The sequence below is a fragment of the Anopheles darlingi genome, chromosome 2, assembly GCF_943734745.1.
Source record: "Anopheles darlingi chromosome 2, idAnoDarlMG_H_01, whole genome shotgun sequence".
NCBI lineage: Eukaryota > Metazoa > Arthropoda > Insecta > Diptera > Culicidae > Anopheles > Anopheles darlingi.
In genome coordinates, this window is record NC_064874.1 from 55,213,105 (window position 1) to 55,236,350 (window position 23,246).

The 23,246-nt window shown below is 40.9% G+C and overlaps 5 protein-coding genes across 5 annotated transcripts; 4 read left to right on the forward strand and 1 right to left on the reverse strand.

Moving 5' to 3' along the window:
* The first annotated feature begins 2,224 nt into the window (after positions 1-2,224).
* On the forward strand, positions 2,225-3,635 carry LOC125960004 (enoyl-CoA delta isomerase 1, mitochondrial-like). The gene is made up of 4 exons (XM_049693098.1): positions 2,225-2,378; positions 2,497-2,737; positions 2,805-2,951; positions 3,030-3,635. The coding sequence occupies exons 2-4, from the start codon at positions 2,501-2,503 to the stop codon at positions 3,498-3,500; spliced, it is 855 nt and encodes a 284-aa protein (XP_049549055.1). The 5' UTR covers positions 2,225-2,378; positions 2,497-2,500; the 3' UTR covers positions 3,501-3,635.
* A 328-nt stretch (positions 3,636-3,963) lies between these two features.
* Positions 3,964-6,127, forward strand: LOC125959334 (dynein regulatory complex subunit 3-like). Its single transcript, XM_049692152.1, has 8 exons — positions 3,964-4,147; positions 4,217-4,679; positions 4,744-4,953; positions 5,027-5,167; positions 5,252-5,474; positions 5,537-5,731; positions 5,803-5,942; positions 6,013-6,127. The coding sequence occupies exons 1-8, from the start codon at positions 3,964-3,966 to the stop codon at positions 6,125-6,127; spliced, it is 1,671 nt and encodes a 556-aa protein (XP_049548109.1).
* A 917-nt stretch (positions 6,128-7,044) lies between these two features.
* On the reverse strand, positions 7,045-10,536 carry LOC125960000 (probable serine/threonine-protein kinase DDB_G0268078). The gene is made up of 8 exons (XM_049693092.1): positions 10,381-10,536; positions 9,966-10,300; positions 9,059-9,230; positions 8,367-8,983; positions 7,698-8,294; positions 7,365-7,622; positions 7,190-7,299; positions 7,045-7,121 (listed from the first exon to the last, which is right to left on the reverse strand). Exons 1-8 carry the CDS (start codon positions 10,534-10,536, stop codon positions 7,045-7,047), a joined length of 2,322 nt encoding a protein of 773 aa, XP_049549049.1.
* Positions 10,537-13,403: 2,867 nt separating this feature from the next.
* On the forward strand, positions 13,404-16,689 carry LOC125959335 (histidine-rich protein PFHRP-II-like). The gene is made up of 2 exons (XM_049692153.1): positions 13,404-14,120; positions 15,919-16,689. Exons 1-2 carry the CDS (start codon positions 13,404-13,406, stop codon positions 16,687-16,689), a joined length of 1,488 nt encoding a protein of 495 aa, XP_049548110.1.
* Positions 16,690-18,369: 1,680 nt separating this feature from the next.
* Positions 18,370-21,737, forward strand: LOC125959336 (histidine-rich protein PFHRP-II-like). The gene is made up of 2 exons (XM_049692154.1): positions 18,370-19,169; positions 20,967-21,737. The coding sequence occupies exons 1-2, from the start codon at positions 18,453-18,455 to the stop codon at positions 21,735-21,737; spliced, it is 1,488 nt and encodes a 495-aa protein (XP_049548111.1). The 5' UTR covers positions 18,370-18,452.
* The last annotated feature ends 1,509 nt before the right edge of the window (positions 21,738-23,246 follow it).

Below are 23,246 nucleotides of genomic sequence, written 5' to 3' on the forward strand. Positions count from 1 at the left end.
ATTTGAGGTACACACATCACAAATGGCAAATATTTTAAACAAAGAATATATACAATATATTCATCAAATGTTATCGAATAATGCACGTATTGTTCTCTTATCAAAATAATTTCCTCCTACTATCCGCTGGCAATCGGGGACACGGAAGAATCTATTTTTAAGTCCAACGAAGTGTTAGGAGGGATGGGACGGATGAAAGCGTTGTTATTATTTTGAATTTTTATGTACTTTTTTTTCTTTTGTCGATCGTTTCTGCTACCGTGAGGTAGCGGCTTCGCGGAACACAAGAGCCGGTCCAAATTTCCATATGAGAATATTGGGATACATGCAAGATCTCCCAAAAACGTGAAATACTTTATGAAACCGGTATGGATGGTTTTAATCTGCCCGAGAAAAACAATAGCCATGCGTTGCACCACCAGAAGGAATCGTAGAGGAAAACAAATGAAATTGGCAAGGCCAATTCCGCCACTCTATGACGCATTTGGAACCGTGACAAGGGCGACGCCAGACGAGCAAAGAGATAAACCTATCGTATCCCAACACGCTTATCACTCAGCGATGCTACAGGCTTTAGCTAGTACCATGGGACATAACCGTCACTTGCTTAAAAACGCGATCGCTCGAGAGTTGTGTCGATTGCGTCTAGAGTGCGCGGCGAACTAACGTTTTGAGATAAGATAAGGTTGTACGCGACCCAAAATAAGGATTGGTTTTGTTGTCAACTCGTTGGACATTTTGCGCAGTTGACGAACACGAGACTAACTAGAGGACTGGAATGGTTAACTAGAGCAATGCAATTGTCTCTATACATCTTCCGGGATGTTGTTAGTGCACTTGAAGACACAGAGTGCGGTCGCGACCACTGACGTCAATGTATTTGTTTACCAACCCAAGATAATTTAATTAGAGATTAGAAGCGCACACGGAACTAGACACTATTCATTTGCCGTTATTGCCTAATCGAAGACTCTATAAATAGAACTCATATCGCTTATAGGGTCAATTAATGTGTTGACGTTATGCAGGCGGCAATCGTTCGATCGCAGTGCCCATTGCCTATAGTAAAGAACTTTTTGCTGCTGCCTCTTGTCCACCGACTCGTCGCTGGTAGAGCATCGCCATAGCAACGGATTGAGCGAAATTTCTAGATGCGATCCTCGCGACAAACAGCTTCTGCCGCGATCGTGATCATCTGGAGGGAACAAAGGAGAACAGTCGCTGGATGGCACTAACACCAAGAATACGTAAAACGCATTGAAATGACCTACGGTAACAACTGTTGGATCGTCGTATCTTCGCGGCAAGATAGGCCTCCCCTACAACCGTCGCATCCGAGAATTTTCATTCCATTCCTTGGCTGCGAGTGCGTGAAACAAAAACCAATTCCGCAAACGTCATCAACATTCCTGCGCGCTAGTCCGTCTCTCTCTGCTGGGCAAGTAATGTACCCCAACGCACACACTGAAACCACCAATATGAAAACAAAATGGCCAGGCACAGAGTGTGCGATAATCACTTGCAGTTTTCCAACCTCGTCATGTTTCCAAAAATAACACACTTTTCCCTGCAAGTCTGGAGCCAGTTGCTGGATGCTGGAGCAATAAGTTTGGGGATCTATAGTCCCCCAACTATCGCGACACGCCTGTGGCAAGATTGCAAACACAAAAAAAAGTCCCTGTATCCTGCTCAAGGACACTTTCGCGCACCAAAGGATACGAAAACACGGATTCCGTTTATCGAGAATACTTACCGCATGTTAAAGCTTATCGACGGCATCTTGCTTTTGGATGATGGTTGGTTTTCTTTGCTTTTAATTCTTGAACTGCTGTAACCTCGGGGGGGTATGTTCATCACTTTCAGGCGATTTTTCTCGTGCTGGTACTTTTTCAGGTTTTGTGTCCTTCTTCTCGCACTATTATAGCCAGGAAACCAAGCCCCATACAATCTTGGATGCGAATCAATTCCCTCGGTTCAGCACTGCAACGTCATACTAGGACAGCACTATCCAGATCGTTCAGATTGTAATCATTTAAGCCTATATTTGAAGGTAATATCTATTTTCTAGCACTAATTATTTGAGATTTTAGGCCTCTGTCGAAATCAGTGAGAATTGACACATTCTATTTAGAAAACTGAATTTTCTGTCGTTTGAAAAAGGTGAAATCTGGTAGCAGTTAGAGTGCTGAACTATCAGGTGCCTGGATCAACCGAAATCGGTGGTTATGTGGGAACCTTTTGAACCTTCGCCCATAAACACTCAGGTCTTCGGTTGATTTTGCGATTTTTTATAAAATTATTTTAGTTTTTTAATAAAGTGTTTCTCCGTGTTTCACCAATAATTCCACATAGCTACAAGCAACACTAAAGCCCCAAAGGTAGGAAACTTCGTTCTTAGAAAAGAGTGAAAATTGTAGATAAGCGGAGTACAAAGTCCACGAGCGAGGGCGGCGTTTGAAAAGCATACTTTCTCAATCATTTATTTGTGTTTTCTAGAAAAATGCTGCGTATTTTGAACCGAGTGACGAGACTCGCCGTGCCGGGAGCCCGTAATCTGAGTAGCGAACCGGCGGATACCAAACTGGTTCTTACCGAGGTGGACGATAAAACAGGATATGCCACGGTAACGCTGAACCGTCCCCCGGTGAACAGCTTAAGCTTGGAATTATTGAAGGCGATTTCCGAGACTCTGGATGATCTCCAGAACAACAAATCCCGAGGAATGATATTGACTTCGGTAAGCAGTGATAAACAGCTCATGATTCTAGCGAATAAGATAGCATCTTCATTTTTTTCGCTTACAGTCCTCGAAAAGCGTGTTCAGTGCTGGCCTAGATATTATGGAAATGTACAAGCCTAACCAAGACCGTCTGCGAGATTTCTGGTCCACACTTCAGGATGTTTGGTTCAAGCTGTACGGATCGCCCTTTGCTACCGTTGCTGCTATTAATGTATGGAGTTTTCGGTCACCTGGCTTTCGGATCGAAAGAGATTGTCAAAATGTTAATGTAATTTTGTTCTCTCGATAGGGACATGCACCGGCCGGAGGATGTTTGCTATCACTGTGCTGCGAATATCGCGTGATGTGTCCGAACTACACTATAGGATTGAATGAAACGCAGTTAGGAATCGTGGCACCAACGTGGTTCCAGGCCTCACTGCGGAACACCATCTCTCGTCGGGAATCTGAGCTGGCCTTAACGCTGGGAAAAATGTACACAACAGAAGAAGCGTTGAAAGTAGGCATGATCGACGAAATTGCGGAAAACAAGGAAAAGGCTTTGGAGAGGGCCGTTGCGTTTTTGAACCAGTTCCGAAAAATCTCTCCGATGGCCCGAGCTATGACGAAGCAAGCCTTACGTAGCAAGGATATCGTAGAACTAGAGGATAACCGTTCCCAGGATATCGACTTGTTTGTGTATGCAGTTAATCAACCAAACGTACAGAAAGGCCTAGAGGTATACCTGGAAAGTTTGAAAAAGAAAGCGGCGGGGAAATAAGAGAAAAAAGTGAGACAAAGCTGTTTTTTTTAATCAACATGTAATGAAAAATGCCTTCATGGTATCATATTTTTTCTACTAGCATTTTGCGTAATCTTTTTTACGCCTAGAATAAATAAAACTGCTTGATAAATGTTTTTTGTTTCTGAATACCTACTACCAAACATATTTGGTCCTGTTCCAATTGTAAAATCAAATATATATAAAAAAGTCATTTTTTCACTCATATTGGAAAACGCGAAGAGAATATAAAAATAAGGTAAGTGAAAATGTGAAAAAAGTTAAATACCGGATTTAACACCCTTTTACAGCGAAAGAAAATGCGAAGAATCGTTGCCATGGTCGTGAATCGTTTCCATGGATACAGGACACAGTCGGTTGGATTGTTTTATCAACTCCAGCGATTATTGTGTTCGAAGTGATTGTCAAGTTTACAAGTTTTCGCACTTTTCGCCAAAAAAGAATGTCCGAAAGTACGTTGGCCACCGATGCAACCTTCAATAAGGAACTGGAACCGGGCGTTATAAGTAACGAAATGCTCACGAAGGCGATACTGGAGCAAGGTCATAAAGGCGAAGCCGGTCGTCTGGCGCAATTGAATGAACTGCATCTGGAAACCGTTACCGTCATACGGCTCGAGTTTCAAAGTACAGAGATACTTGATCCGAAACCGGCCCCGGCTAGCGTGTGCTTATAAGGTTGCATTTTATTTTCAGACATCTTAAAAATCGACCATCTGTGGGTGATGAAAAATTTGGAAGTTTTATCGCTGTCCTTCAACAAGATAGATAAAATCGAAAATTTGTCCCGATTGTTGAAGTTGAAGGAGTTGAATCTGTCCTTTAATTATATTGAAAAAATCGAGAATCTGGAAAAGCTGACTAACCTCCGGATTCTATCGTTGTACGGCAATCGAATTACCCGTATCGAAAACGTTGATAAGCTCGAAAAACTAGTCATCTTTAGTGCAGGACGTAATAGCATTAATACATTGGAGGGCTTGGAACGCTTGAGATTTCTGAAGGAGCTGCGTTCGCTAAACTTGGCCGACAACCCGATCGCCGAAGATGCGTCGAAACCGTTGCGTTGCTATTTGGCCACGTTGCTGCCCCAGTTGAAATATTACGAGTATGTGCTTATTCGTCAAAAGGACCGGGATGCGGGAAAGGAGATGTTTCAGTATGTTACCACAGTCCTTTGGTGTTGGGGATAAGCTGCTAATTGCGGTTGAAATTATTTTCAGGCGTGAGCTTATCGATATTCTGGAGAACGAGCGTATTGAGATTATCGAGCGGATGAACGAAGCTAAGGAGCGTGAGGACGAGATTAAATTATCGAAAAGCTTTGTAGAACACCTGAATGGCCATCAATTGTTCGATTCATTGTTTGGAAATGATCCAGAAGGAGAAGCATTGCTAAGTATTGGAAGCGAGGCAATTGAATTAAAAAACGAGTAATAGACTTTAGTCATCAAAAGTGCTACTAAACATGATGAAAATGTGAAATTTATTCTTGGCTCGTTTCAGCTACCGGAACGACGCATTCATGTTCACACAGCATATCTACAAAGTGGGTTTGGCCCAACATGAAAAACGGCAAGCTGAGATTCAGCTGTATAATCGCTGCATTTCAGATGAACGAAAGATAGCCCAAGCCCAAGGACAAAGGTAGGATCTTGTGCAGCACTTTTAAGCTTCATCAATCGGCTGCAATAAATGAGGATTAAATGAGCATTTATTGCATTTTCTTAGGTACATCAATGGTTTCTTACATACTTACAATAGCCTATTCGAGCAGGCAAAGGAAATTGTTGCTAATCTGAAGACGAAAGACTTAACCAGCAAAACATATAACGCAGAAACGGAGAAACTGTTGGATGACTTGAATTTATGCAAAAGTGGTTTCAACTCGCTCTTTGAGGATACTTGGCACACGTTGATGGGCATAGAAATGCAACTGTTTGAGCGAACGGAGGTAGGTAGGACCAAAACAGGTAGGATTGAAGAACGTCTGTTGATCAGAATGTTATATTACAGGAAGGGAACACGACTTTCGAGAATACTATCAAGGAAATGACGAACCAGTTCATAGAGTTGGCACAAGCCCAATTCGTATTGCTGCGTGAGGCGGAAATTCATTTTAGTGACGCGCTAGTAGATACTGTGCAGCAGTTTGTAACGTTCAGGGCAGCCGCTGGCCAGGCCGATAAACTCCCTGATGCACTGAAGCAGGTACATATTTAGTTTGTATATGGTTTGTAAACTATAATTTTACTATTTTGTTTTCCATTTCGTTTGGCCAGTCGTTAGAGGATAAGGATGTTATCAGTAATATGGCAGCAGGTATGAGAGATCAGCATATGCAGCTAATTGATGAAAGGGAAGACAAGCTGATAACGCGAAGTCGCAACTGGCTTAAAGAATTGTGCGATGAATTACAAAAGTAGGTAGCCTGAATTAGCATTTCAAAAGTGTAGAATGCAGTCCGGTACTGATTGCTCTTTATATTGTAGCTCTGAAATTAATCGCAACCGTGCAAAAGTGTTGGAAATAACGTATTTCCTTGATCAACACCGACAAACATTCATTGGCGCATTAGAGGCAGTCGCCAGCAAGTTGGAAGTGTAACTTAATGTGCAACTATAATGTCAAGTGGTAGTTTGTATTTCTTTTTTCAATCAATTTCGATTTCTTTTTTCAATCACAACAACCAAATTAATAAATTTGCTACTTTTCTCAGTTTTTTCTAATTTTTGTTTTTAGTTTTAAATAACGGTCGATATTCAGTCCATTCAGATCAGTTCAGTTGACCCATTCATTTCACCGAAGGAGGAGTAATGACGATGACCGAAGCTTGAAGAAAGGGCTGGGACCTTCTACATGGTGAATGGAACGATCTTCCAGTTGTCCTTGAATCCCGCAAACGTCTTTTGTCGCACCATTTCCAGGGCTGAACATGCATTTCTTTCAGTTTAATTAAATTTTTCATTTGATGTGGTACCATAACTGGTTCTGAACGTCCTTGTATACAAATACCGTTACTGCCTACTGTTGCTTCGTCGTTCAAGATTCCTTTACCAACCCCGAAATGATCGGATAGGCCGAGCATTTTATTTTTTTCCAAATAATGTTAATTACTGGAAAGGCCTACAAGTAACATGTGTTTGAATTTGTCGATGTTTTCGATATATATATATGCTACAAAACGGAACAGACGGAATAACATTATTTTACGTATGTTATTGTATTAGAATGTTGTTTTTGTTTAATTGTTGATCGATATTGCATTGAATGAAAAAATACTGCTTTTTTATGAAAAATGTTAGCGTTTAATGTACTTCAAACAATTTAAACACAATCAAGCGCTCTGTTCGCATATAAGTTTCTATTTACATCGGTTAAATAGAATGAAAAACAAATGGAAAACAAACCACGGCTGCAACAACTGTTGAAATTGTCTAATACTACGCTGAGCTATCACAGATTGAGAAACACCGAAATCTTACGCTGGTAACCGTGAGGCAAGCATACATTCCGTCGATCCCTTATTTGTTCAGGTACTTGGCAGCCCAATCGGTTCGTCCCGAGTGATCGTTGCCCGTTCTGACGTACGTTAATACTCCTGAAACAGAAGTGTAGTAATTCATGCTGATGCTTTACCTACGTTTACTGTTTACTCTTATTGCTCACCATTATCTGGTATCCATGCCTTTTTTTCTACTCCGTGTTTCGGAATATCATCCCAAGGAAATAGTCTAAATGAAGCATTCACGCCATTGAAATCGTTGCTGTTCATGTTTCTACAACAAGAATACACAATTAAACATAGCACACATGGGTATTTGCAGGATTACGTTGCCAGTACCCATTGTTGGAAACAAATATTTGTTGATTTTTCCGTCTAGGGACCACGTTTGCACTGGAATGAGCCGGTTTATGATCGGAGTTATCGAAAATGTCGGCCAGACCGGATCCGTTGGCACCGCTGTTCGTACTTCCCTTGACAAAGGGTACGGTATTTGGATATTTCGATGTCGATGAATCTTTGTTGAACGAAATGGCTCCAAACAAATCCTCTAGTTTGAAATCCTTCGTTCCTTTTCTTGTGCCTTTTACTCGACTTCTGAAACCGTCGTACAAAATTAGCAAAATACCAATCTTCAAATTTCTTGTTAGCTAGCTGCATAGTTCAACTCACCCCAAAATATCGTCGAGTGTGTCATCTTCAAAATTGCTACCACGCTGGTTTGTTGGTTCCCAACTTTTGCTAAAGTGTCCATGAATTGCACGATTGACTGTGCCATTACGATGGCGATAAGTCTTGAGATCTTCGTCCGTTTTTCTCGACACGAGTACAGGTTGTCGCAAGTATGCATTATAAATCTTACCATCATTGGAATAGTCGTCATTCAACATCGAACCAACAACAGTGATGCCACCAATAACACCGTCACTACCCCCACCGATACTGGTTGCACTGCTTCCTTTCTTAAGCGTTGTCCCAGAAGTTTTCTTGTGCAAATAGAATCCGTTGTCGAGAAAACTTGTATCATCATTATCAGCCATTTGTAGTCCACGCCCAATACCCCTCACCGGAGCTGCATTGGATCGCGTAACGAATATATCGTTTATTTTCTCTTTTCGGAACTCAGGGGCCAAACCTGCATCATCTAGACGAGTTTCTTCGGTTCGAATAACTGCAGGCTTAACGATGGAATAGCTAACCACTGGTGCACCATTTGCTGCGTTGCTTTTAGAAGCTTGGCCTTGAGAAATAGGAAAATCCTTGGACTCGCTGGATAGCAGTGATTTGGTCGAAATCATTGGTGCTTCGTTTCGAAGCATCTTAACCTGTGTCGGTCCAGGCGCCCCGCCTTGATTTGAGGACTGGCTGAAGTTACTACCAACGCTGGCATTATAATTATTGAGCATTTCATTTAACACGCTGTAGTTGATGCCACTCTGGAATTTGCCACTACCCTTAGTGCCTTCCCGATAGTATGATTGGTTTGTGGGTGGCTGTGTTATATCCGAGGGTACTTCTGAAACTCGCGACAAACTGAGCATCGAGTTAAGATCATTGAGCTCTTTGGTGTTTATGGACTTAATGTTGCCATGGCCAATGTCAGGGTCTCGTTTTGCTGGAGCCAGGTCCAGGATCGATAGTCGTGCGTTTGGAATAGTCCCAAGGGAAACAGTATTATTGCTGTTGATCGTTGCTTGATGATTATGTGGCAGAAGCCCATTTGCAGGATTGTTAAGCATTGTAGCAGAAGTTCGTGCTTTAGAAGAGTTGAAGTACGGATACTTCATGGACTGCTGTGCAGTTGGCCGCTTCTCTGGATCCCATTGTAGGGTGTCTTCAAGTAGTTGAATACCGGTGGTGCTGGCGCGTGTTACCAGTGTAGCCAGTGGTATTTTTGGGCATTCAGGAAAGCGAAACTGTATCGTTGCTGCCATTTTATGTCCTTCTGGCCAATCGGACTGAAAACAGCAACAAACGGTTTAGTTTATTGAACGGATTAATACAGAGGGCGAATCATTTCTGCAATTTCCTACCTTATCCGGTGTACCTAATAAGGAACATATTTTGAATAATTGATCGACTTCGCTCGAACCCGGAAAGAGTGGTCGGAAGGTGTACAACTCCGCCATTATGCAACCAACAGCCCACAGGTCAATTGAACTGCCATATCGAGTCGAATGCAACAGCACCTCCGGAGCACGGTACCTAGTTGAAGATAAACCAGTACATATTAATAACAAACAAACGGGTGACATAGTAATAAATGGAATTGTAAATTACAAAGCTCATTGGATTGTATGTAAAATGCGTGAATTTTTAAATTTGTAAATAAATTTTAAATATGAAGGTTACACCATTCCGTGATTATTAAACATTACAATTAAAGCCAATAATCAAGCTTTGGTTGTTTCATGTAACTAATTCTGTGGTACAAGCCCATTCTAGCCCATTCTATTAGCCTAGGTCATGTATGTAGTCGGCCATCAGAGTGACCCATGAGTTCATTTAATCAGAACAGCTCTTCATTATTGTCATTGCAATAAAGATACAATCCTTAGCAAGGTTTATGCGAAAATAAGCGCAGTCGAATTGAACAGATACAAGTTCCCTGGAGAACAGTCCTTACACCGAAGACAGTTGCATACCCGCTGTGTCACATTTCATGCGTCATCATTAGATTAACAATGAATATTTCACTCATCCTACACTCTACGCCAAGGTCGTCCACGACACGTTTGAATGTTGTGTCCTGGCATAACGAAAAATCAAACCATAATTATTGGTGATACCTCATTTCGACAATGGTCACGCAACACGCCACAATGGTTTGCTATCATCGAATATCTACGATTAGTCCAATGCCTTGGCTATCTTTTCCTTTCATGAATAAATCAACCCTAAACTCCACCTACTGCCCTATGTCCCAAGTACTTCACTTACCATCTCGTTGAAACGTAATCGGTATAAGGTGGGCGGGACCGAATCTCCCGAGCAAGTCCGAAGTCCGCAATTTTGACCGTTTCCGGTCCACTGCAAAGCACATTTTCCGGTTTCAGATCCCGGTGGAAGAACCCGTGCCGGTGCATGAATGCTAGTCCCGTTAAAATTTGCTGCAGAATCAGTCTTATTGTGGCTTCTGGAAAATGGGTTTCACGATCCTTGATAAGCTGATAAAGGTTTTCCTGCATGTACTCGAACACAAAGTACAGCACATCGTTCTCCCTTATGACCTCCTTCAATTTGACCACATTGGCATGTGAAAGTTTCTTTAAAGACTATGAGGAACAACGGAAATGGAATAGAAAAAAAAACTAGTAGTATCCCAGCAGAGAGTCAAAGTTGCATGCTACATTACCTTTACTTCCCTCAGGCTCATTGCTTCCTCCCATGAGTAGTACTTCCGTTTCATGCGCTTTATGGCGACCTTTTCGCCAGTGTCCTTCCGTTGGCCAAGGACAACGGTTCCATAGGTACCGTCGCCCAGCTGGCTTAGAGTCAGGTATCGATTCATTGCTGAATTGGAAAGGTTCCGTTCGGTATTCCTGTAGTCCCGAGCTACTTGTCCCGATGCATCGCAACCGCTTACGTGCGTGGCAGGTTACATGTTCACCACTGAATACGACAATGAGAGTTACCAACACACAAACATTTGTATCACTTTCGATGATGTCTACGTCAATAACCAGACCACCCTTTTGGACCATATAGTGCATATAGTAGAATTCTAGAATTATTTCGAAGGGAGTCCACGGGACATATTTTATAGATAATTGGCAGCTTAACCATTACCCTTACGAGCATTAAACTATGTAAACAAACATTCTTGAAATTGAGAGTCAGAAAATAAACTATTTTTCACTGTCCTACTTTCGATCGATTGAGTCGTTAGCAAATTTTGATGACCTCTTCTGATTAACAACACAACTGAATGATTGGAAAATTAACTAGATCTTCAATAGCTTTCTGCTTTCTTTACATATTGTCGGGTTCATGCGTATTCAAAATTATGATTCAACGATTAAATGTCAGTCCTACTAAATCCTCTCGTGCCGCCCATTAACTCACAATTGGCACAACATACAGTTAATCATTGATTAGTCCTTGGGCGAAGGAAATAAATAATGATAGAAATCGCAATAACCCTAGTTGTGGTCTTGAGGAGATGGTTATAGAGGCGCGAGAAAATTCGCACCATATATTCTAACAAAATTATTCGTACCACAAGCTTGTCTTCAAAAGAAAATCGTCGCTAATTTCAGCCATGAGTCGAAACAATAATGTTTCGTCTCGATTCTTGCAAAAGGTGCTATTATAAGTGCGCGTTTTTCTCCGCATCGTGCAATAGGAGTGTCGGCCACGACTGTCGTACGTAGCTCGGGATTGTTTGACCTCGTTTTTCTTCTCTCTGAGAAGTGTGGTTTCCTTTTGCCCGATTTTTGTTGTTGTCCCGCCTTTGCTACGCCTTTTTGTATACGCTAATCCTTGTTGATTTTGTGTTCAGCCACCTATGGTTCAATGAGCAACCAACAATACAGATGGTGAGAAATACCCAGGCAAATGAAAGTAACACAAACAACTTTTATAGCTGCTCAAAACAAGGCCAACACTGAACCCTCTGAACCTGTTGTGAACTCAATTAAAGCTATCTCCCACGCCATCAATACATATGTATAGTTTTAAAAAGGTGTAAATGATTTTGATCATTCGTTAAAGGAAGATACATTTCTTTTTTTATACACACACTTTCAAAACATCATTGATCCGAGAAGGCACACAAGTAACTAGCACAAATAACCGAACTCATTTTATTTATTTACAATTCGCTACTTTCCGAGAAAAACACTCAATTTCATCAAATTAGTTCATATCAACACGTCGCACATTAATTTTTGCTTCGAATTTCACTGCCCTCGAATACTTATCGAGCTATAAACACTTTTGAGTAGACGTTTTTAAGAAACTATGAGAAATCTATCAACCATCATCGAATCCTTGGCGAACAAAACTATCCTCCCCCGACCAGAAGAGGTGCTTTCGTTTGCTATGCTTGTGTAGCTCGTGTATGTTTGGTGGTTGTCTTGGCAACCAATTTTACCCGTTATACCTTATTTTGTGCGTGGCTCTTGGTACGGAAATAAGAGCAGTGAGCCCCTAACAGCAGTTAATGACCGTGACGTTCCTTTTATTAGACGTATTTCAGTTTAATAAACATTTGTTTGCCACTTCCAGGTTACAACAAACTTATGGCAAAATAATGCTTACATTAGATATATTTTGCAAGCACAAGTAGCGGTTCGTGTGTAGCTAATAATATCAATTCAAACTAAAAGGTTCAACTAACGCATGCGCGAAGTTTTCCGAGAAAAATGCATTGTAAATCTGTGGAGCCTTCATCATAAACTTGAACAAACTGTCGATAACATAATGGTTTCGATTGTTGGAATAAGTAATTTGTCGTGGTTCAAGTTGTGGGTCCCGTTAGGACTATAGTGTCTAACCAATTTAAGCGATCGACGGAGCTTGTATCATCGTGTTCAAGAAAACAAAACCGCTGTTTAAATTTTGCTGCAAAGGATTGAGTTGGCTCTCAAATGTTCAACAAATAGCAGGTTTGCGAATAATTTCAATATAGTCGGACAAATATCCTTTTTATGGGCAAACGGAAATTTAATTCTTCATTATTATTTCACATGCAAGCTTTAATGACAGTGTCTTAACATAGCAATGCGATTTTGGAGAGTTTAGTTTATAAGTTAAGTATACTAATCAATATGTTGAAGAATCTATAGTCTCTTCATGGAAGTCTAACTAAACACTATTTTTGATTGAACAAATATGACCTCAACTTTCCAGATTGATGAGAATCTCCAGATGAGAAATTTGCTCATCATCCAGATGAGAAAATCAGATCCAGATGAGAAATTTGATTGAATAATAAATGGACCCAGACTCATAGCCAAACATTCGATTTGCGTTTTGAAAGAAGGGAAAAAAAGAGAGGAAGAATTTGAATAATTTTGCAATCCCTAACATTGTAGGTATGAACACCACTTTTCCTGAAAATACCTTACCTTTTCCTGAAACACTCGCAGCAAAAGTACATAAACAGCACAGCAGACAGAGAGGCAAAGAAAATAATTCTGGACAATGTCGGCACGGTATTACAAGAAAGTAGATCACTAAAATCAAGGACCACCGGGGGCTCGTTCCTTTCAGCGTGAAAGCAGGTGCGGCTGTAGTATATAAGCCATGCCCACCATATCGATGAAGCATTCACTATCCATACGATCACGTGTTCACAGCTTCTCCAGGATCATACTAGTTCCAGAGATCGCCTCTAATATTCGATTATAGTAATACACAAATCCAATCGGCGTAATGGCCTTCAAGTTCATCGCATTTGCAACGCTGATCGCTGCTGCCAGCGCAGGACTACTTCCGGTAGCTCAACATGGAGCCATCGCGACATCACACTCTACCATTCAGCACCATGTGGCTCCAGCTGTCCACCATGTGGCACCAGCTGTTCACCATGTAGGAGCTATCCATGCTCAACCCGCTGTGTATCATCACACTCCTGCTATTGTGAAGACCATCGCGCAACCTACGATCATCAAGTCAGTGGAGCATCACGCGCCTGCCAACTACGAGTTCTCTTACTCCGTCCACGATGGTCACACCGGAGACATCAAGAGCCAGCACGAAACTCGCCACGGAGATGAGGTGCATGGCCAGTACTCCTTGTTGGACTCCGATGGTCATCATCGTATCGTCGACTATCATGCTGACCACCACTCAGGATTCAACGCAGTCGTCCGTCGTGAACCTTCCGGTGTGAAGATCGCCCAGCCAGTCCACAAAGTGATCGCTCAGCCAGTGCACGTGTCGAGCTATGCTCATGCTCCAGTCGCTCATTCTACCATCCAGCATCATCATGCTGCCCCAATCGCACACATTGCTGCGCCGATTGCACATCATGCTGCCCCGATCGCCCATTATGCTGCGCCAGTTGTGCATCATGCTGCCCCGATCGCACACATTGCTGCGCCGATTGCTCATCATGCCGCTCCGATCGCTCACTCCTCCTCCAGCATTGTTCATGGAGCCAGCCACCTCAGCCATCATCATTACTAAAAGTCCCTAGGAATGTATGAATGTAGAATAATGAGTTGATTAGTGTGAAGAATCAAGAATCAATACATGCAAGTCTCATAAAAATATCATCGATGTTTGTTTTTTTCAGATTTATTAAACTAATGAGAAAATATCCGAAATGATATAGCCTCTTAGTAGAACGAGATTGATAAGGTGAACGCCATTTTAGAATCAAATAATTCTGAGCTCATTGGGATTCAGTATCTATAGAACATTTCCAGTTGTATCACATCCACCATAAACTAATGAATCTATTTGAATTGGTTGGATGATCCAATCATGTCACTTTTGATGAATGTTATAATAAAAACCATGTGAACACAACTATGTGACTAATATGCTTTATGTCATCTGTTAGTTGAATTGATAGAAATTATAGAAAGAAAGTAGAAAGTCTGTATAAGGTATATAGCTGTACTCTTCAGAAAATGCAATACTCACTCTTTCATGCGGATTTGAATAGTAAGACCTACTAGAAGGGACCTGTAAGGATGGTTGAACTAATCCAAAAGAAAATGAAAATTGAGATAATAAATGCTGTAAAGCTTAAAAGATTATAAAGTTTCCAGATTGCCGATTCATTATCTGCAACAACATTAAATTTTGATATTCTATTAGAAAGTGTTTATTGGAAAGAAATATGAACGATATTACCTCTGTTTTGAAGTAAGTAGGGCTAAGAATCGTAAGATCGGGTGCCATTTAAATAGTCGCAATAGAAAAAAAACGATTATCGAAGCATCTTTTTGCGTCGTTCTAACATCTAAAACTATGAGACGTTTTGAAAGCTTCAGAATGTGAGTGACAGATAGAAACGGCATTTTGCTTTTTTCCGTTGTCATCCTAATCATTTTATCCGTGGTGTATGTTGTCTAACTGTCCTACAAAATGGTTAGATTTTTTCTAAAGAATAATTTCCTCCCCGATGTTTGACATTCACACAAAACATGGCAATAAAATTTCCAAGCTGGAAGGCGTAAAAAGTAGCTCACGAGTAACGCGCATTTGCCAGATAATCTCGGGCAGATACAAGTACTTTTCATACATTTAGCCATATAATCTGCTGATCTTGATGCAGAATTAAGGACAAACGGAGATGTAATTCTTCTTTATTATTTCACATGCAAGCTTTAATGACAGTATCTTAACATAGCAATACGATTTAAAAGAGTTTAGTTTATAAGTTAAGTATACTAATCAATAAATTAGAGTATCTACAGTTTCTCTTCATGGAAGTCTAACTAAACACTATTTTTGATTGAACAAATATGACCTCAACTTTCCAGATTATGAGAAATTTGATTGAATAATAAATGGACCCAGACTCATAGCCAAACATTCGATTTGCGTTTTGAAAGATGGGGAAAAAAGAGAGGAAGAATTTGAATAATTTTACAATCCCTAACATTGTAGGTATGAACACCACTTTTCCTGAAAATACCTTACCTTTTCCTGAAACACTCGCAGCAAAAGTACATAAACAGCACAGCAGACAGAGAGGCAAAGAAAATAATTCTGGACAATGTCGGCACGGTATTACAAGAAAGTAGATCACTAAAATCAAGGACCACCGGGGGCTCGTTCCTTTCAGCGTGAAAGCAGGTGCGGCTGTAGTATATAAGCCATGCCCACCATATCAATGAAGCATTCACTATCCATACGATCACGTGTTCACAGCTTCTCCAGGATCATACTAGTTCCAGAGATCGCCTCTAATATTCGATTACAGTAATACACAAAACCAATCGGCGTAATGGCCTTCAAGTTCGTCGCATTTGCAACGCTGATCGCTGCTGCCAGCGCAGGACTACTTCCGGTAGCTCAACATGGAGCCATCGCGACATCCCACTCTACCATCCAGCACCATGTGGCTCCAGCTGTCCACCATGTGGCACCAGCTGTTCACCATGTAGGAGCTATCCATGCTCAACCCGCTGTGTATCATCACACTCCTGCTATTGTGAAGACCATCGCGCAACCTACGATCATCAAGTCAGTGGAGCATCACGCGCCTGCCAACTACGAGTTCTCTTACTCCGTCCACGATGGTCACACCGGAGACATCAAGAGCCAGCACGAAACTCGCCACGGAGATGAGGTGCATGGCCAGTACTCCTTGTTGGACTCCGATGGTCATCATCGTATCGTCGACTATCATGCTGACCACCACTCAGGATTCAACGCAGTCGTCCGTCGTGAACCTTCCGGTGTGAAGATCGCCCAGCCAGTCCACAAAGTGATCGCTCAGCCAGTGCACGTGTCGAGCTATGCTCATGCTCCAGTCGCTCATTCTACCATCCAGCATCATCATGCTGCCCCAATCGCACACATTGCTGCGCCGATTGCACATCATGCTGCCCCGATCGCCCATTATGCTGCGCCAGTTGTGCATCATGCTGCCCCGATCGCACACATTGCTGCGCCGATTGCTCATCATGCCGCTCCGATCGCTCACTCCTCCTCCAGCATTGTTCATGGAGCCAGCCACCTCAGCCATCATCATTACTAAAAGTCCCTAGGAATGTATGAATGTAGAATAATGAGTTGATTAGTGTGAAGAATCAAGAATCAATACATGCAAGTCTCATAAAAATATCATCGATGTTTGTTTTTTTCAGATTTATTAAACTAATGAGAAAATATCCGAAATGATATAGCCTCTTAGTAGAACGAGATTGATAAGGTGATCGCCATTTTAGAATCAAATAATTCTGAGCTCATTGGGATTCAGTATCTATAGAACATTTCCAGTTGTATCACATCCACCATAAACTAATGAATCTATTTGAATTGGTTGGATGATCCAATCATGTCACTTTTGATGAATGTTATAATAAAAACCATGTGAACGCAACTATGTGACTAATATGCTTTACGTCATCTGTTAGTTGAATTGATAGAAATTATAGAAAGAAAGTAGAAAGTCTGTATAAGGTATATAGCTGTACTCTTTAGAAAATGCAATACTCACTCTTTCATGCGGATTTGAATAGTAAGACCTACTAGAAGGGACCTGTAAGGATGGTTGAACTAATCCAAAAGAAAATGAAAATTGAGATAATAAATGCTGTAAAGCTTAAAAGATTATAAAGTTTCCAGATTGCCGATTCATTATCTGCAACAACATTAAATTTTGATATTCTATTAGAAAGTGTTTATTGGAAAGAAATATGAACGATATTACCTCTGTTTTGAAGTAAGTAGGGCTAAGAATCGTAAGATCGGGTGCCATTTAAATAGTCGCAATAGAAAAAAAAAGATTATCGAAGCATCTTTTTGCGTCGTTCTAACATCTAAAACTATAAGACGTTTTGAAAGCTTCAGAATGTGAGTGACAGATAGAAACGGCATTTTGCTTTTTTCCGTTGTCATCCTAATCATTTTATCCGTGGTGTATGTTGTCTAACTGTCCTACAAAATGGTTAGATTTTTTCTAAAGAATAATTTCCTCCCCGATGTTTGACATTCACACAAAACATGGCAATAAAATTTCCAAGCTGGAAGGCGTAAAAAGTAGCTCACGAGTAACGCGCATTTGCCAGATAATCTCGGGCAGATACAAGTACTTTTCATACATTTAGCCATATAATCTGCTGATCTTGATGCAGAATTAAGGACAAACGGAGATGTAATTCTTCACATGCAAGCTTTAATGACAGTATCTTAACATAGCAATACGATTTAAAAGAGTTTAGTTTATAAGTTAAGTATACTAATCAATAAATTAGAGTATCTACAGTTTCTCTTCATGGAAGTCTAACTAAACACTATTTTTGATTGAACAAATATGACCTCAACTTTCCAGATTATGAGAAATTTGATTGAATAATAAATGGACCCAGACTCATAGCCAAACATTCGATTTGCGTTTTGAAAGATGGGGAAAAAAGAGAGGAAGAATTTGAATAATTTTGCAATCCCTAACATTGTAGGTATGAACACCACTTTTCCTGAAAATACCTTACCTTTTCCTGAAACCCTCGCAGCAAAAGTACATAAACAGCACAGCAGACAGAGAGGCAAAGAAAATAATTCTGGACAATGTCGGCACGGTATTACAAGAAAGTAGATCACTAAAATCAAGGACAACCGGGGGCTCGTTCCTTTCAGCGTGAAAGCAGCTGCGGCTGTACTATATAAGCCATGCCCACCATATCGATGAAGCATTCACTATCCATACGATCACGTGTTCACAGCTTCTCCAGGATCATACTAGTTCCAGAGATCGCCTCTAATATTCGATTACAGTAATACACAAAACCAATCGGCGTAATGGCCTTCAAGTTCGTCGCATTTGCAACGCTGATCGCTGCTGCCAGCGCAGGACTACTTCCGGTAGCTCAACATGGAGCCATCGCGACATCCCACTCTACCATCCAGCACCATGTGGCTCCAGCTGTCCACCATGTGGCACCAGCTGTTCACCATGTAGGAGCTATCCATGCTCAACCCGCTGTCTATCATCACACTCCTGCTATTGTGAAGACCATCGCGCAACCTACGATCATCAAGTCAGTGGAGCATCACGCGCCTGCCAACTACGAGTTCTCTTACTCCGTCCACGATGGTCACACCGGAGACATCAAGAGCCAGCACGAAACTCGCCACGGAGATGAGGTGCATGGCCAGTACTCCTTGTTGGACTCCGATGGTCATCATCGTATCGTCGACTATCATGCTGACCACCACTCAGGATTCAACGCAGTCGTCCGTCGTGAACCTTCCGGTGTGAAGATCGCCCAGCCAGTCCACAAAGTGATCGCTCAGCCAGTGCACGTGTCGAGCTATGCTCATGCTCCAGTCGCTCATTCTACCATCCAGCATCATCATGCTGCCCCAATCGCACACATTGCTGCGCCGATTGCACATCATGCTGCCCCGATCGCCCATTATGCTGCGCCAGTTGTGCATCATGCTGCCCCGATCGCACACATTGCTGCGCCGATTGCTCATCATGCCGCTCCGATCGCTCACTCCTCCTCCAGCATTGTTCATGGAGCCAGCCACCTCAGCCATCATCATTACTAAAAGTCCCTAGGAATGTATGAATGTAGAATAATGAGTTGATTAGTGTGAAGAATCAAGAATCAATACATGCAAGTCTCATAAAAATATCATCGATGTTTGTTTTTTCTGATTTATTAAACTAATGAGAAAATATCCGAAATGATATAGCCTCTTAGTAGAACGAGATTGATAAGGTGATCGCCATTTTAGAATCAAATAATTCTGAGCTCATTGGGATTCAGTATCTATAGAACATTTCCAGTTGTATCACATCCACCATAAACTAATGAATCTATTTGAATTGGTTGGATGATCCAATCATGTCACTTTTGATGAATGTTATAATAAAAACCATATGAACGCAACTATGTGACTAATATGCTTTACGTCATCTGTTAGTTGAATTGATAGAAATTATAGAAAGAAAGTAGAAAGTCTGTATAAGGTATATAGTTGTACTCTTTAGAAAATGCAATACTCACTCTTTCATGCGGATTTGAATAGTAAGACCTACTAGAAGGGACCTGTAAGGATGGTTGAACTAATCCAAAAGAAAATGAAAATTGAGATAATAAATGCTGTAAAGCTTAAAAGATTATAAAGTTTCCAGATTGCCGATTCATTATCTGCAACAACATTAAATTTTGATATTCTATTAGAAAGTGTTTATTGGAAAGAAATATGAACGATATTACCTCTGTTTTGAAGTAAGTAGGGCTAAGAATCGTAAGATCGGGTGCCATTTAAATAGTCGCAATAGAAAAAAAACGATTATCGAAGCATCTTTTTGCGTCGTTCTAACATCTAAAACTATGAGACGTTTTGAAAGCTTCAGAATGTGAGTGACAGATAGAAACGGCATTTTGCTTTTTTCCGTTGTCATCCTAATCATTTTATCCGTGGTGTATGTTGTCTAACTGTCCTACAAAATGGTTAGATTTTTTCTAAAGAATAATTTCCTCCCCGATGTTTGACATTCACACAAAACATGGCAATAAAATTTCCAAGCTGGAAGGCGTAAAAAGTAGCTCACGAGTAACGCGCATTTGCCAGATAATCTCGGGCAGATACAAGTACTTTTCATACATTTAGCCATATAATCTGCTGATCTTGATGCAGAATTAAGGACAAACGGAGATGTAATTCTTCTTTATTATTTCACATGCAAGCTTTAATGACAGTATCTTAACATAGCAATACGATTTAAAAGAGTTTAGTTTATAAGTTAAGTATGCTAATCAATAAATTAGAGTATCTACAGTTTCTCTTCATGGAAGTCTAACTAAACACTATTTTTGATTGAACAAATATGACCTCAACTTTCCAGATTATGAGAAATTTGATTGAATAATAAATGGACCCAGACTCATAGCCAAACATTCGATTTGCGTTTTGATAGATGGGAAAAAAAGAGAGGAAGAATTTGAATAATTTTGCAATCCCTAACATTGTAGGTATGAACACCACTTTTCCTGAAAATACCTTACCTTTTCCTGAAACACTCGCAGCAAAAGTACATAAACAGCACAGCAGACAGAGAGGCAAAGAAAATAATTCTGGACAATGTCGGCACGGTATTACAAGAAAGTAGATCACTAAAATCAAGGACAACCGGGGGCTCGTTCCTTTCAGCGTGAAAGCAGCTGCGGCTGTAGTATATAAGCCATGCCCACCATATCGATGAAGCATTCACTATCCATACGATCACGTGTTCACAGCTTCTCCAGGATCATACTAGTTCCAGAGATCGCCTCTAATATTCGATTACAGTAATACACAAAACCAATCGGCGTAATGGCCTTCAAGTTCGTCGCATTTGCAACGTTGATCGCTGCTGCCAGCGCAGGACTACTTCCGGTAGCTCAACATGGAGCCATCGCGACATCACTCTCTACCATCCAGCACCATGTGGCTCCAGCTGTCCACCATGTGGCGCCAGCTGTTCACCATGTAGGAGCTATCCATGCTCAACCCGCTGTGTATCATCACACTCCTGCTATTGTGAAGACCATCGCGCAACCTACGATCATCAAGTCAGTGGAGCATCACGCGCCTGCCAACTACGAGTTCTCTTACTCCGTCCACGATGGTCACACCGGAGACATCAAGAGCCAGCACGAAACTCGCCACGGAGATGAGGTGCATGGCCAGTACTCCTTGTTGGACTCCGATGGTCATCATCGTATCGTCGACTATCATGCTGACCACCACTCAGGATTCAACGCAGTCGTCCGTTGTGAACCTTCCGGTGTGAAGATCGCCCAGCCAGTCCACAAAGTGATCGCTCAGCCAGTGCACGTGTCGAGCTATGCTCATGCTCCAGTCGCTCATTCTACCATCCAGCATCATCATGCTGCCCCAATCGCACACATTGCTGCGCCGATTGCACATCATGCTGCCCCGATCGCCCATTATGCTGCGCCAGTTGTGCATCATGCTGCCCCGATCGCACACATTGCTGCGCCGATTGCTCATCATGCCGCTCCGATCGCTCACTCCTCCTCCAGCATTGTTCATGGAGCCAGCCACCTCAGCCATCATCATTACTAAAAGTCCCTAGGAATGTATGAATGTAGAATAATGAGTTGATTAGTGTGAAGAATCAAGAATCAATACATGCAAGTCTCATAAAAATATCATCGATGTTTGTTTTTTTCAGATTTATTAAACTAATGAGAAAATATCCGAAATGATATAGCCTCTTAGTAGAACGAGATTGATAAGGTGATCGCCATTTTAGAATCAAATAATTCTGAGCTCATTGGGATTCAGTATCTATAGAACATTTCCAGTTGTATCACATCCACCATAAACTAATGAATCTATTTGAATTGGTTGGATGATCCAATCATGTCACTTTTGATGAATGTTATAATAAAAACCATGTGAACGCAACTATGTGACTAATATGCTTTACGTCATCTGTTAGTTGAATTGATAGAAATTATAGAAAGAAAGTAGAAAGTCTGTATAAGGTATATAGCTGTACTCTTTAGAAAATGCAATACTCACTCTTTCATGCGGATTTGAATAGTAGGACCTACTAGAAGGGACCTGTAAGGATGGTTGAACTAATCCAAAAGAAAATGAAAATTGAGATAATAAATGCTGTAAAGCTTAAAAGATTATAAAGTTTCCAGATTGCCGATTCATTATCTGCAACAACATTAAATTTTGATATTCTATTAGAAAGTGTTTATTGGAAAGAAATATGAACGATATTACCTCTGTTTTGAAGTAAGTAGGGCTAAGAATCGTAAGATCGGGTGCCATTTAAATAGTCGCAATAGAAAAAAAAAAGATTATCGAAGCATCTTTTTGCGTCGTTCTAACATCTAAAACTATAAGACGTTTTGAAAGCTTCAGAATGTGAGTGACAGATAGAAACGGCATTTTGCTTTTTTCCGTTGTCATCCTAATCATTTTATCCGTGGTGTATGTTGTCTAACTGTCCTACAAAATGGTTAGATTTTTTCTAAAGAATAATTTCCTCCCCGATGTTTGACATTCACACAAAACATGGCAATAAAATTTCCAAGCTGGAAGGCGTAAAAAGTAGCTCACGAGTAACGCGCATTTGCCAGATAATCTCGGGCAGATACAAGTACTTTTCATACATTTAGCCATATAATCTGCTGATCTTGATGCAGAATTAAGGACAAACGGAGATGTAATTCTTCTTTATTATTTCACATGCAAGCTTTAATGACAGTATCTTAACATAGCAATACGATTTAAAAGAGTTTAGTTTATAAGTTAAGTATGCTAATCAATAAATTAGAGTATCTACAGTTTCTCTTCATGGAAGTCTAACTAAACACTATTTTTGATTGAACAAATATGACCTCAACTTTCCAGATTATGAGAAATTTGATTGAATAATAAATGGACCCAGACTCATAGCCAAACATTCGATTTGCGTTTTGAAAGATGGGGAAAAAAGAGAGGAAGAATTTGAATAATTTTGCAATCCCTAACATTGTAGGTATGAACACCACTTTTCCTGAAAATACCTTACCTTTTCCTGAAACCCTCGCAGCAAAAGTACATAAACAGCAC

What these genes read in the sequence shown, in the direction of transcription:
- LOC125960000 (XM_049693092.1), bottom strand. Translation starts at nt 10,536, where the DNA reads ATGAATCGATACCTGACTCTAAGCCAGCTGGGCGACGGTACCTATGGA. An exon ending in TGAGCCTGAGGGAAGTAAAG is followed by an intron (nt 10,301 to 10,380) that starts GTAATGTAGCAT and finishes TGTTCCTCATAG; the next exon opens with TCTTTAAAGAAACTTTCACA. An exon ending in TATTAGGTACACCGGATAAG is followed by an intron (nt 8,984 to 9,058) that starts GTAGGAAATTGC and finishes TGCTGTTTTCAG; the next exon opens with TCCGATTGGCCAGAAGGACA.
- LOC125959336 (XM_049692154.1), top strand. Translation starts at nt 18,453, where the DNA reads ATGGCCTTCAAGTTCGTCGCATTTGCAACGCTGATCGCTGCTGCCAGC. An exon ending in CTCACTCCTCCTCCAGCATT is followed by an intron (nt 19,170 to 20,966) that starts GTTCATGGAGCC and finishes CAGTAATACACA; the next exon opens with AAACCAATCGGCGTAATGGC.
- LOC125959335 (XM_049692153.1), top strand. Translation starts at nt 13,404, where the DNA reads ATGGCCTTCAAGTTCATCGCATTTGCAACGCTGATCGCTGCTGCCAGC. An exon ending in CTCACTCCTCCTCCAGCATT is followed by an intron (nt 14,121 to 15,918) that starts GTTCATGGAGCC and finishes CAGTAATACACA; the next exon opens with AAACCAATCGGCGTAATGGC.
- LOC125960004 (XM_049693098.1), top strand. Translation starts at nt 2,501, where the DNA reads ATGCTGCGTATTTTGAACCGAGTGACGAGACTCGCCGTGCCGGGAGCC. An exon ending in GAGGAATGATATTGACTTCG is followed by an intron (nt 2,738 to 2,804) that starts GTAAGCAGTGAT and finishes TTTCGCTTACAG; the next exon opens with TCCTCGAAAAGCGTGTTCAG. An exon ending in CTACCGTTGCTGCTATTAAT is followed by an intron (nt 2,952 to 3,029) that starts GTATGGAGTTTT and finishes TTCTCTCGATAG; the next exon opens with GGACATGCACCGGCCGGAGG.
- LOC125959334 (XM_049692152.1), top strand. Translation starts at nt 3,964, where the DNA reads ATGTCCGAAAGTACGTTGGCCACCGATGCAACCTTCAATAAGGAACTG. An exon ending in CATACGGCTCGAGTTTCAAA is followed by an intron (nt 4,148 to 4,216) that starts GTACAGAGATAC and finishes TTTTATTTTCAG; the next exon opens with ACATCTTAAAAATCGACCAT. An exon ending in GCAATTGAATTAAAAAACGA is followed by an intron (nt 4,954 to 5,026) that starts GTAATAGACTTT and finishes GGCTCGTTTCAG; the next exon opens with CTACCGGAACGACGCATTCA.